The sequence below is a fragment of the Myiozetetes cayanensis genome, unplaced genomic scaffold (genome assembly GCF_022539395.1).
Source record: "Myiozetetes cayanensis isolate MyiCay16 unplaced genomic scaffold, myiCay2020 scf4, whole genome shotgun sequence".
NCBI lineage: Eukaryota > Metazoa > Chordata > Aves > Passeriformes > Tyrannidae > Myiozetetes > Myiozetetes cayanensis.
The window spans coordinates 3,363,019-3,376,944 of record NW_026087631.1 but is presented as its reverse complement, the minus strand read 5'-3'; the positions used below and the strand labels follow the sequence as shown (position 1 = coordinate 3,376,944).

Here is a 13,926-nt window from a genome sequence, read left to right as displayed (position 1 = left end):
ACAATAGATGCGTGGAGTAACCTTTTATGAATTCATTAATGAACTGTCTTATTATTTAGTGTTCTTCATATTCTGCAGTACAGTTTGATGTACTGTGGTAGCTCAGTGAAATTCTCTGACTAAAGTTTAATGCTGCTTGTTACTTAGTCTTTTTAACTACTTCTAACAACAACATTAATCTTTCTATATACATGGTCTACCCTTGTCTGTGTGTTGTACACTTACATTTAGTTTAGTTGTTTCTTTTTTATATATATATATATAGTTCCTTTTTGACTTCACTCTGCAACTCATGATTGCACATTGATAAACCTGTACGAGACCTAGAATTTAGCAGTAATGATTAGTAGTGCAGCAATTGCCTGAAATTTATATTTTCTTATTCAGAGTGTGACAAAAACGTGGAATGTTAAAGAAAAGAAAACCTCTAGGCTTCTTGGCAAAGCTTTAAATATTTTTTATATCACTCATAGCAAATGACCCTTATCACGTAGGATCATTTTGGAGGCTGACCTGTCTGTTTACGTAATTTATTGTTCCTGAAATTTGAGTGCATAAACTCAGTTAAGCCTACAGGGCATTATTTGTCAAACATCATCTCTGTTTTTGTTATGGGCTCAACAGTTTTGGCAGTTGTGTATTAAAGTTATTAAAGTGCCTCTTGTGCTACAGAATATTAATATTCCAAGAAGCTTTGCCCTTGGTTACAAGTTCTAGCCTAGAAACTCAGTTTACAGTCCTGAGCAATTGCTAACTTATTTCTGTGTTACTTTTTTTTGATGCTTCACAACACATTAAAAGGATTAATTTCTCCAATTCATTTGAGAGATATGCACTGAGCTATTACAAAGAATTTGTATTTTGCCTTTCATTCATTGTCAGCTTCCATGTCAGATGATCCTTTAAAATTAATATCCCTGGGAAGCGATGATTCTAACATACTTTATCAAGCTGCTTTTTCCCTCCTTGAATTATTAATTTTTATTAGTTCCTTATAGGAATGCTGGCTGTAGTTCTTGAAACCAAGCTGGTTTATAAATACTTATTTTCTAAGTTTCACTTCTATGTGTAATAGTCTGCTTGAATTGCACCTTACTAATTCTGGAACTCCCTTATCTTAGGGAAAGTTTTCTGCCTTGGAGTACTGCAAAGTCATGCAGATAGTGCTCAAGATACTGTTTGCCAGTCTCTGATAACTGGAACCTTCATACAGGCGGTAACTGCTGGGAACTGCAGTTAACAATGACTCAGGCAAATTATTTGTGCTCAGGCAAATTATTTTCCATTTACTTACGGCAAAGGCATACTCCTTTAAGAGAAGGACTAGCTGTGTCAGCCAGCAAGATTGCAAGAACTGTTTGTCAAATTAGTTGTGTTGACGGGGTTAAACAGTTTCTGTCAGCAACCTGGCCCTGCTGCAAATGAGAGTTACCTTTCCACATAACTACGAAGAAGTGAATAGAGAAAGAGCAGATTTTACTCCTAGTCATCTGTTTCCTGTGCCTTCTGTGGTAGATGGCAAGTATAATGGATACCTTGAGCCCTTTTAAGTCACCGGAAGAGCTTGGTGTTGCAAACAGTCAGTAATCTCTTTTGACATGGAAATTGATTCAGGTAATCACTATTAATCGTGATCTAAACCAGCAACCAAGGAACTTTGGTTTAAAGCATCTGTTACAATATTGAAAAAGCATTGCAATGTTTTTGTTCTTTTCTTAAAGACACTTGGATTTTCATTAGTTGTTAATCATAAAAGCATGTCAATTTACAACTAAAATAACCTTCATTTAATTGTATATTTTGTTTGTTACCCAGTGAGGGACTATAGGTCTGTATACTAATTGTAATGCTGATGTGCACAAACATTTTTAATTGGATTTTTTTTCAAATGAAATTATCTGAAGTATCTCTGTCACGAAGAAAAAAGGTAAACTAGGTGGCACAATTTCTAAAATTAAGAACTAACTAATTCAGTATGAACAGGAAGTATTATTTGTAATTAGTACATCAAATTAATCACTTTTGTTATATTACCCTTCTAGATTTTAAAAGGAAATAAGTCACACTTCATTTTCATTTATATGTTGACAAAAGTTTTTTTTTCCTATTTCAATTTCCAACTAAGACTGAATGAACTGGTCTTTGGATACAAGTAGCTGGAACATGAAAACAAAGAAAATATTTTTTTTAGCATCTGCAGAAAAAGCTACTGCTATCAAGAGCTGGCTTAACATTTCCACAAGCTGTACACCCAAGCGTCCAGCTAATAAGTTGCTTTTGACCATCTTTGAAACTTCAGTAGCAACAACATACTATTGAAATATTGTTTGAGTATAGTTTAAAATTGATAGTTTGTGGTAAATGCTGTATTAAATATAATTAAAGCTGTAATATACAAGTTCATTTCTCAAGTGAAAGTGCATTTTTTATAGAACTTTGAGTTGGTGATGAAGAAGGATGAAGAGAACCTAAACTTGCCGAAGCTGAAGGGCAGTCCTTTAGGCTTAATGTTTAAATGGCTCTCCCCTGTCAGAACACTGACGATGAATTACGTACAGACCACGCCTCTGGAGCCTCTCGTGTGCTGGCAGCACGTGCATCTGTTTGCCAGGCTGAAGGCTTTCCCACCTCCATTAGTCTGTTAGGTGCTGCTTTACAGGAGAAAAGGGACAAGAGTGGTGGCCACTCTTGCCAGTGGTGGTCTGGGAGTGTTAAGGCACAGAGCTAGCATCACCAGTGATTATGATGAGACACCTGCCTTTGAACTGGGACTGTTTATATAAGTGCTGTTTCTAAGTACCCCTGTTTACTGTTTGTCTAGCTCTGCTGTCCATGTCCTTGAAGTTTACTTTCATATTTTTGTAAAAAGTGAGCCAAAGCCAGACAAAAAGACTTGCAAACCTATTCAACCACAAAGATTTTTTTTTTTGCCAAAGCATTGCCGATCCGTCAATTTTTAGTCACGGTTTGTTTGATGTCACTTTTTCCCCATAGTATGACTGTACAATGAACAAAATGTAATGAAACAGTGTTTCAGAGATGTCCTTTATGAGGCTGGTGTTAACTGATGCTTTCTTTTTCAGCCAATCTGCCTGTACCTACTATTGCTGCAATAGATGGAACTGCCTTAGGTGGTGGCCTAGAACTTGCATTAGCCTGTGATATACGGGTGGCAGGTAGGTATGAATCCTGCTTTTAGAACATAGAATTATTAGTGTTACAGATGGCTTGACTAATCCATCTGTTGGCAACAGTCTTATAAAAAACTCACTTGGTACTGGGCATTGTTTATAACCTGTTGTTTTAAAGGACTTCAGCAGAAACCTGTCTAAGTACTTGCTAATGCTTCATTTCAAACACCACTGATAGCTGGATTGGTTTTATTACATGTTTATTTTATTCTTATGATCCTCATTTTATCAGTATTGCCAGAAGGGTTATGCCATTATTTTCATTATTTTATTTATTCTTACGAATTTGGAGTGCTCTGAATGGAGATTTGATTTTGTCTAAACAGGGTGCAGGAAAAAAGCAAAAGTTGCTAGTGAGAGTCTTATTACACAAGAAATTAAATTACAAAAGTGACAACAACACTTGAAAAGGGGAGCTTTTAGCTAATAGGCTGTCAGAACTGTAAAGCCAATTGATGGAAAGTAAATGGAAACTTTGTCCTGAACTCCTACCAGAAACTTAGGGTTTATAAAGCTATTTGACCTTAGAGAATATTCTACCACCTCAAGAATTCAAATAATCGGATACAAAATTCTACCCCATTTTAAGATATTAAGTAATAACAGCCTCTTTCCTTTGGTATTCTACATTTGGAAGCAAGTCTCTAATTCCTTACTTGCTATATGAAAATCAATAAGGTGCAGAACTTGCCTTGATGGAAGTAGTTGGATCTCTTACTAATGGCAGATCAGTTGAATATATTTGAAGATTTTCATAAACAAATGCTTTTTAAAGTGATTTATTGTTATTTTTCAAGGAAACGTAATAAATTAACAAACTTGTCGGTCATATATAATATTACATATTTTCCATAGATTTTTACCTCCTATAGTTATGGTAAGAACTCCTTCACATTTTGTTTTTTAGCCTCTTCTGCTAAAATGGGCCTAGTTGAAACGAAGTTGGCAATCATTCCAGGTGCAGGTATGAGTGTTCTTCTTTTACTACTGCAGATAACTAAATAACACATGCTCTTGGTATTAGATTTTAAATTATTTTTTATTAATTTCTGCTTATTTTTTTATTTGCATTAAGGATCATAGTATGTTTTCCAGCTTATTGCTGATATTGTTTAAAAAAATTAATTAAAAGGTGTACTTCTGAGTTTCAGGGAGGAGGACTTGCATAATATATTTTTTGACAAAGTCTTCAGTAAATAAGTCAATATTGAGTGATTCTATAAATGACATTTGATGTCTTGATCTGAAGGCTGAATAGTTTTCTTAAGGGTCAGGTGAGATAAAAAACTGTCAGTGTACAAAAGCAGTGATTTAAATAATGATCCACTTTTACGTAACATTTGGTGCTTTAGAATTCAAATTCCATTTTCATGCTGCTTTTAAACTGGCTATAAAGAGTTTAAGAACTGAAAGTATAGCTGTGAATAAATGTCAACATTTTTAGAGATTGTTGGAGTCAAACATTTTTTTATATTTTGAAGGCCAGTTGAGGCTTTTCCTGGACTCAGGGCGAATGAAAGTTGTGTAATGACTAATGTTCAGGGAGGTATTTGTGTTACAAAACCTTTTGGGTTTATTTTGTGTGTAAATCGTTTTACTTGAATTAAGATATTTGCTGATGTGGGAAAAGGGCAATAATTAAAAGAAAAGTACATTCCTTTGACTTTTAGCCTTAATTTCTGGAAGTTCTAGGGAACTCTGTTCTGTTTCTTTGCTCCTATTTTCTTTATAACGTCTGAAACCTATTTTGAAACAGTATGTCTAAAAGACACCTTTGCAGGTTGTGTGGGAAGAACTGTAAAAAAAAAAAAAACACATAATGAGAGCATTGGTATGAACTTTATGTACAAAACTCTCCCATCCTCTGACTAGTCTGGACCATTATTGTACAATTTCGAATGCTCTATTATTATGCATATTGTTGAGATGTGATTTCAGTCAATACTTTCTGTGGTCTCAGCTACATTTTACATAAGGAAAACAGAGTTGTGGTTGAAGACTGGTCTCTTTTTAACAGTGGATAAAGATAATAATGCAGGTGATTTTAAAGATGTGTTTCCTTGTAGTGGTGTTGTCTTGAAGTAACATGCCTTGACAGTAAGTCCCAGTGAAGAAAAAAAAACTAAAGTTTATGTTGTTTATCTTTACTGTAAATTTTTCCCCTTGGTCCTTCCACTTCATCTTCTAAGAAATTCTGCAGGACAGTATTGGAGACATACACTCCAGTTCTAGAAAGCCAGGTCAATATATGGAGAAAAAGTTAAAAATTATTCAACTTTTGTAGGTTGTCTTGTTTCCCTGTCTTCAGTTAATTATAGATGTTTCAAACTTGTATGCTCTTACCTTAAAATGCTAGGTAACTGACTCATAATGAGTTTCATTCAGAATATTTTACTGCTATTCAAAGACTGAGGTTTGAAAAATCTTTCTTTTTTTTTTTCCTCATCCTAAAATGATGAATCTGGCATATGTCTTCATGTCCTTGAAAACACGACAGATTTCGCCATGTTACCTTGCCTTTTAAACTGAAAACATTTTGGGTCATGTTCAAAGATGATTTTTCCATGTTCGTATCAACCTTTCTTACGACTGTTTTTGCCGACTGCATTCGACCTCATCACAACCTCTTCCCGTTCAGCCTGTACTTGCACCAGCCCCGTTCGGTTGAGCAATCAGAGTGTTTAAACCCTTCTAGTCAGAGTGTTTCAACCCTTCTAGTTCTTGTCATCCGAAGAGTAACCGATCATGCTTTTTGTCGCCGGAAAGTGAAGACTGAGTGAAGGAATTTTGCATATGTCATTTAGGTAGAGAAGCCAGATGTGCACACTTGAACCAAAGTTTCATGGGTTAATGTAGTATTTTCTTGTGGTGTTTACTTCAGGCTATTCTGAGCCAAAACGACTGGGAAGTGCAGCTGCAAAGTGAGCTGGAACCATTTAAGAGGCCTCCAAAGATTTCTGCTACCTTCTAGCACACCTGAAACCCACTGACAAAGTGTGTTGCTTCTTTGGACTAGGTCCCTACACTGTGGCAAACTATTTGTTTTATTCTGTTCTGTGAGCTGCCAGGAGTATGTGACTGTAAGGAGATGAAAACATTTTAACTTGGGTGATAATTAATGTGGGTGTTTGAGGCTATATGAAAAACTTGTTTATTTGGGAGAGGTCTGCTTTTTAAAGCCCTAGAACTTTACAATTGAAAATACATTGTTAGAAAAATGTAGGTTCAGGGCATATCAGCAGTCATATCTTGGACCTTGTTGTGTATTATGTGTTACTCCATCCTAGTTTGAAATGTGGTTATCAAAAGACCTAGTGAGGTGCTGTCTAGGGACCAACCAGATTTAACACAAATGGCGTCACCTTGAATATTGTGTGCAGTTTTGGTCATCACAATATAGGGATGGTATTAGGCTATTAGAGAGTGTCTAAAGGAGGGCCATGAGGATGGTGAAGGGTTTGGAGGGGAAGCCGTGTGAGGAGCGGCTGAGGGCACTTGGTGTGTTCAGCTGGAGAAGAGGAGACTGAGGGGAGACCTCACTGCAGTTAAAACTTCCTTGTGAGGAGCAGAGGAGGAGCAGGCACTGATATCTTCTGTGTGGTGATCAGTGACAGGACCCAGGGAGTGGCCTGAAGTTGTGTCAGGGCAGGTTTAGGTTGGATATTAGAAAAAGGTTCTTCCCCCAGAGGGTGGTTGGGCACTGAACAGGCTCCCCAGGGCAGTGGGCACAGCACCAAACCTGACAGAGTTCAAAAAGTGCTTGCACAACACTCCTGGGCACATGGTGTGACTCTTGGAGATGGTCCTGTGCAGGGCTGAGAGTTGGATTTGATGATCCTTCTAGATCCCTTCCAACTCAGCGTATTCTGTGATTCTGTGAAATATCCCAGGTACAAGAAATTTTTGCTTTTGAATAAGCACAGAACTACTGCAACCTTCTAAAGGCTAAGTTTGAGTGGTGGTTAGCTGAATTTTAGTGAACCAAGGTGAATCATTCGTTCTACTGAGGGTCTCAGTAGAAGGCCTGCTGAGGGTCTCAGCCAAGCAGACATGTGTAGAGCATGTTGTGTTGGCGATAGTGCGTTGTTGAGAAGGTTGAATCTCCTCAGAAAATACATCCATGGCAGACAGCATAGCCAGACCAAGTGGGGTGACAGCAGTGCCTCATTTCATACAGTAGCTCTTTTCACAGAGCAGCTGTTCAGGTTGTGAGGGAGCAGGATTATTCTTATGCCTTTGGATACTTAAATCCGCTGTGGAAAAATCTCCACTGTGGAAAAAAGCTGAACTGCCAGCAGGTGAGCTAGAGAAAGTAACTGTTTTTCCTCTTCGGTACATCCCACTGTCTAGTAAGAAAGTCAGGATTCAGAGAACTAGTGGAAGTGTGTAACAGAGAGAAAATTGCTTGGTGACTTGATGATGGAAAGGTTACCTGAGAATGAATATTGATGATTTTTCTTTTCTTAAGAAAGTCTGCCAATCACCTTTTTTTAACGAGTTCCAGTAAAGCTTCCTGTTCAGCCAGGCTGGTCTTCTTTTCCATTGACTCTTCTTTTGGCACATGAGGACAGCCTGCTCCTGTGCTCTTAGGATCTTCTTGAAGAATGTCCAACCTTCCTGAGAACCTTTGCCCTTCAGGACTGCCTCCTAAAAGACTCTGTCAGCCAGTCTCCTACACAGGCCAAAGGCTGCCTTCTGGAAGTCCGAGGTGGCAGTTCCATGACCCATTTCCTTACTGCTCCAAGAACTGAAAACTATCATTTCACGGTCACCTGTGCCCCACATGTGCCCCTCACATCATCCTTCTCTGTTCACAAACAGCAGTGGGGCACCTTGCCTCTTCCTTCATGTACTGTGTCAGAAAATTATTTTCCACATAGTCCAGGAATCTCTTGGACTGTTTCTTCTCTGCTGTACTGTACTTCAGGGTGTATATTTGTCCATCCCCCTCTCTTCCTCAGTTTTCTTGCCTATAAACTTGGTGTCTCTTAGCCCGTTGTGGTCTAATTTGTGGCTTAGAGGCTACAAAAAAAGAGGCAGTCCCTAGAATTCTATTACAAGTAGGTGGCCAGATGAAGGGAAAATTTTATTGTCCTCAGATGAAAACGTTTCAGCATGAACTAACCTATTCTTGGGCATGAAAGAAAGAGCACAGGAGGGAGGTGCCTTGCATGTCTTAGCTGTGGATAATGTTTCAATCAGAATACTCATCTCACTGGATAGCAATGAGTTTATATGAGACAGGATTTCGTGAGAAACCAGAGTTCATTAGCTTTGGAGTTTAGGGAGATGCTTGTTATCTGTCAGAGTAACTTTTCTCAAAGCTGTTCATTGCTAAAAGAGTTATTATTTTTTCATCTCTTAGTCAAAAAGCTGTTTAAACAACTTATTTCCATGTAATTCTGTGTCTGTACAGAACTCAACATAATGAAGGAAAAGTGTTTTTTACACACAAAAAAATGTTTTCCATCTCTTTGTTGTTATTTCCCAAACTGAAGTAAAAAGAAAGCAAACATCTGTCATTAATTGAATGTAGTTTTTGGTGTCTCTCAACTTGCAAAGGAAGTGTTTTTCAGTGACAAGTTTCTCTATAGCCAAAAATTGTCTTTTGGAGAATTAGTTTGTTGAAGTCCTTTGTTTTTCTGCTTTGTAACTTTTTAAAACTGTCTCCATCCATGAGGTGTTTCTGTTGTTTATCTCTAGATTTTCACAATGGATGTCATACTAAGTGTGCAATTGATAGATGATGCCTTGCTGGCAGATCTGCCAGATCTTTTATTTGTTTGTATCACATTTATGTACCATTCAGTAAAAGATCTCTTGTGGGAAGACAAAAATGCTTGTAAAAAACATACATAATCTTTCTACTCTGTTAACAGAGTGAGATTATGTTAGTTGGACAAGGGAAGGTATTCTGTGATAACAAGAAATGGGAAAGACAAGTGTATATATAAAAAATAATTTGTGTTTCCTTTATGCAGCTTATTTCTGTGGAAGTGTCACCTAGGTAGAGGTATTGGTATACACCCACAGTTATGTTTCCACCAAAAAAACACCCCAAAATCAGAATAAAACAATAGGACTTAATTGAAATTAATACACTTGTGTCAGCAGATAAGTTGACCCTGCTGGATAAAAACTGTAGCTACTGACCAGCATATATGTAGCTGTCACTGCTTTTTTCTATTTATTTTGTTTATGAAAGCATTCTGATTAGCAAGGCTTAGTTCAATTCATCATCATTTGGCCTTTGTTTTTCCCTGCTCCTCCCAAAAATCCCACTACTTCATTACCAAGCTGTCTCCCACTCTTTGTTATTAAAATAAAAACCCAGCACACAATCCCTGGGATCATGTTTTCCTTGATAGTGTTCCGTTTAAAAGCATATTATATGAGAAAAAAAAGGGAAAGAAAAAACAACTCTGTTAACTAAGAAATTCTTTGTGAATAAGCTATATCTTCTTTCTGCATCTTAAAGTTGCTTTGAACCCTTTTTTCCAAAGGTGAAACTGAAGCTGCATGCCATAACAGACTGGACTGATTTTGTCTTTAAAATGTAGAGCAAGGGAGAGATGGAATGGAAGCATTTCTGTGTTCTCCTCTTTCCACTTTGGTAACAATAAATATTGTTTTGACTGTTTTTCTAAACTTTAGCTTGCTTTTGGGGAAATGACAGTCCTTGTGTATTATAAGATTATGAACTAATATGGAAGAATGTTGAAATATTAGTTTTCTTTGCACAGGAAGAAAATAAGTGTAAAAATGAAACCTAGATTTACGTAGTTGTAGTGTATTTTCCTTATCTCTGAAAGTATTAATTGGTGGTTTTAAAAACAACCTTATGGTCTCTGTTGCAGACTTCGTTTTAAAGCTGAAATAAAATTTTATGTTTTGGAAGAGAAAGATGTCAAGGGAATTCCCAGACGTGAAAAACTCACACAGAATGTGATCTTGCTAACAGCAGTCATTGTCCAATTCGGCCAAGTGTGAAGGCTCAATTGAATGTCAGACATTTCACCTTGAAATCTGATGCACATTACAACAGATTGATAGGATATTCTTTAGATTTCTGTGCTGCAGTCTTAACAGGAATAGGAATAATTGCATTTGACAGATACTGAAAAAATTCCAGTGTCGCTGTTTGTGGTAGTGTCTGAGGCAGGACTTAAAAGGCTGCTTTAGTGCATTTAGTGTAGTTTTCCTGCGTGTAGGTGCTGCATGGCAGTACATCACTACAGAGATACTTAGAAAAATACCATCATTTCGTATAACCTTATGTATCTTACCTGGGTAATCCTGTACCTGTCTAGTCCATCTTTATTCTCACCCTCACTAGCCTAGTCTTTTTGTCTCTACTTTTTCCGTGTAGTCTCCTTGTTCTTACATAGACTATCTTTTTTGTGTGTGTTAGATAAGGACACCTGTGTAAGAGTCTTACATTTTTAAAGTTCAGCTCTTAGTCCTCTGACAGTGTGAAACAGTAAACTCTGAGTTTGCTTCTTTTTTGTTTCAGTTATTCCATAAAGTCTCTTGTGACTTCTACTACTTCTTCTACTTTCTTATCTCAGTCTTTTGTCAGAGTTTTAATATTGTGAAATTCACAAAATAAATATTAGTACAAGACAATTTTAAATGAGCTTCTGAATCAGCATCTTCAGCATCTCATCTATACTGTGCTTAAAAGAATATGCATTTTCTTTTTTTTTTTTAACTTACAATTAAGAAACCCCCTTTTTTTTTTTTTTTTTTTTTTTACCGTGGTCCAACAGTGACTCTTGACCATTTAATAATCCTATTAAGATTTGATACAGTAAAAGCCCTGAATTAGTTCTCTACAAAGGTTTATCTGTTTTTCTTCAGTGACCTGAGGTCTAGATAGCTCTAGTTGCATTTTAATATTTTTTTAATGTTTATTTTATGAGTTGTGTTAAATAAATGTCCTGAAATAAGAAATTGCTAATAGAGCAGAAAACAGATGTCTTAACATCCACTTTTTCCTCAAAGTAATTAAACACAATATATAGAATGTTTCTAGAGGGGGGTAAATTGGTTCTGCTTCTGTAAGTCGAGGAGAATTGTGGTTCTTACAGTTTCCCTTTCTTAAATAAGAATTAGCTGATTTTCGTCAAGTGACTCATTCTCCCCCAGGCTCTGTGATCCGTTGTAATGGCGATGATGTTGAAGCAAAACTGCAAAATGGCTTGCAGTACTGGCACTGCAAAAGCTCCATAGGTAAAACTAATGTTTTGCAAATTTTGTACGCAAAATTGTTTCATCTCTGTGAACAGAATACTTCATGAGTCGTAGCAACAAACAACTGGAACTGTGTCACCAGAACTGTCCCCGGTGTCTGCATGGAGCAGGCATCTCCAATACTTTTACCTTTGCAGAGTGATCCTCAGAACAATCTGTGCCTCTCCCTTTGCACTTTAGCCATAGAACACTTCCCAAATCCATGCTAAAAACACAGCTCTTACTTTCTGCAGTAAAGGGAGGAATCTAAGGCTGTCATGAGTGTCCCAAGTGACTGCAATTGTATAGGGTGATATTTGAAATGGCAAGTTCAGTGTGAGAAATTGACCACTTCTGACACTCTAGTTTATTCTGCCAGCAGAGGTGGCAGAACATCTCTTCCTGACCTCAGTTTGGAGATGTCTTGTTGATAAAACAGAATTAACAGTCAAATGTTTGAGAGATTTGAATATCATAAAGTATCAGCACTGCATCTCCAAAATACTGTGTCTAGTTAAAGTTAGTCCCCTGATGCTGCAGAGGGGGGAGGAAGTAAAACAAGGACGAAAGAAAGCCCCAGAAGCCAAATTGAGCATTAGAGGAAGTGTAAGAGCGCTTGATCTTGGAAAGCAAAGCACAGAAGTTCTGAGATTAGTATATGAAGAAAGCAAACCTTAGCAACAACCAATGGTTGAACGTTCTTTGGACCTTTGTCATGTCTTGAGGAAATAAAAGCATTGCTCTTTGTATCAAGATTGAATTTTTGGATACTGGTTTTTTTTTTTAAATTCATTTGTACAACCTGAGGTGTTATCAGTTGCTTTCCTCATTGTTATAGCTATGTGAGAAAGCAAACTCAAACTTTTTAGAGGTTTTGCAGCTTGATTTTTCTTACTACATATATAGAATAGTATGACACTGAATGGAATTATGGCTTAGGCAGTCTGTAATAATATGAATGGAATTCACAGTAGGTTTCATAGCATAGCTGCAAAGCAGGTTATATTCACTTGGGGTGCTCAAGTGAAGAGGGGATGGAGAGAATAAAGTAAATGAATAAAAGAATGATCTAAAACACTGCCAGGCAAGGAACCCTTTATTTTTTCAAAACCATTAAAAAAAAAATAAATATATATATATACTTATCTAATCAGGTGAATGAGCTTTCACTCATAAGGATCAATCATGACTGCCTTTGATGATTTGATTTTCCCCTTGTACAGTTTGGAACTAGTTTTAAAAGTTGTACAAAGCCTAATTTACTTTGTAAAAGACCACCCTTTTGATCCCCAAACATGTCCTGAAAACAGGATCTAGTGCCAATCTCAAGTTCTGTTTTCCACTGAAAAATCATAGTAAAATCTTAAAAGTACACACTTTCATGTGAAGTGTTTGTGTTATTTTCTTTCCATATCTCATTACTAAGCTTATGTGGGAACAAAAGGAAGACCAAGTAAAAATAGCTGATGTTCCTGGGGAAAAGTGGAACATGAAGAGAATAAAAATTTGCTGCATATGGAAAATACAATTGCATTAAATTTTCTTTTAAAAAGTTGGCTTACTGAAGGTTGCTTGCTTGTAGGTTTTTTTTTTTTGGTGGTGGTGTTTTTGTTTGGATTTTTTGGTGGTTTTTTTTTTGGATTCTTTTTGTTGTTATTTTTTAATTCAAAAGAACTGAATTTTGGATAAATTAAAACTGCATTTTAACCAGATTAAACTCGGTATCTACTGATTTGTCTTAACCTCTCCTGTTGGACTATGGCTAAAACAAAAATGCTGAGCTTCAGAGTTCTAGGCTCAACTTCTTCCATAGTCAGCATCTCTGAATTTTTATGTTCTCTAACTTTTCTGGTTGCCTTTCCGTGTTTGTTACAGAGACTCATTGCTACTTCAGCTCATTGTCAGAGATTAAATACTGTCTCAGTAATGTCCTTTTTTCCTGTAGCTTCGCTTATGCATTCTATTTGATAAACTGATGAAACTTTTTCTCTATTCTTCCTATCCCTACAGTAGCACAAGTCTTAAGGAGAAAGAACTCCTTGGGAGTTTTAGGAAACACAGGCAGGTAAAGTAGAGAAAATTATTAACCTTAAAGAGTCAGTGATGGATGAAGATGAAAATGCATAAGTCAGTCAGTCTGGATGGGGAATTCGTTTTCTAATTCCATGAGGTGGTGAGGGAAAAATCTAATTTTATCTCTCAGTGACAGAATCAAGCAGAAATATGTCATTACCAAACTCTTCAATATGTGTGTGTGAAAAACATACCAGGGCAATGGAATACAGCAAAATAAAAGGAGTGAAGAAGATTATTCATACAATCTAGGCAATTTTGGAAGTCTTAGTTGCTGTCCTGTCTCTCTACATTGACAGCTCAAGAAACACAGACTCCTTATTTTAGTTCTTGGTTTGTCACTAAATGAGATGTGTAAAAAGGGTGATGAAAATACTCCTTGTAGTGTTAAGAAGCTTGTTAATCTGCACAGTGATAGACACAATTTAGT

General features: G+C 36.7%; 1 protein-coding gene across 1 annotated transcript in view; it reads left to right on the top strand.

Moving 5' to 3' along the window:
* Positions 1–13,926, top strand: part of AUH (AU RNA binding methylglutaconyl-CoA hydratase) — a 108,082-nt gene that overhangs the window by 49,597 nt on the left and 44,559 nt on the right. Inside the window, exons 6-7 of the mRNA XM_050328884.1 lie at positions 3,084–3,176; positions 4,099–4,155. Of these exons, the coding sequence (XP_050184841.1) occupies positions 3,084–3,176; positions 4,099–4,155 (150 nt within the window). The remainder of the gene's footprint in view (positions 1–3,083; positions 3,177–4,098; positions 4,156–13,926) is intronic.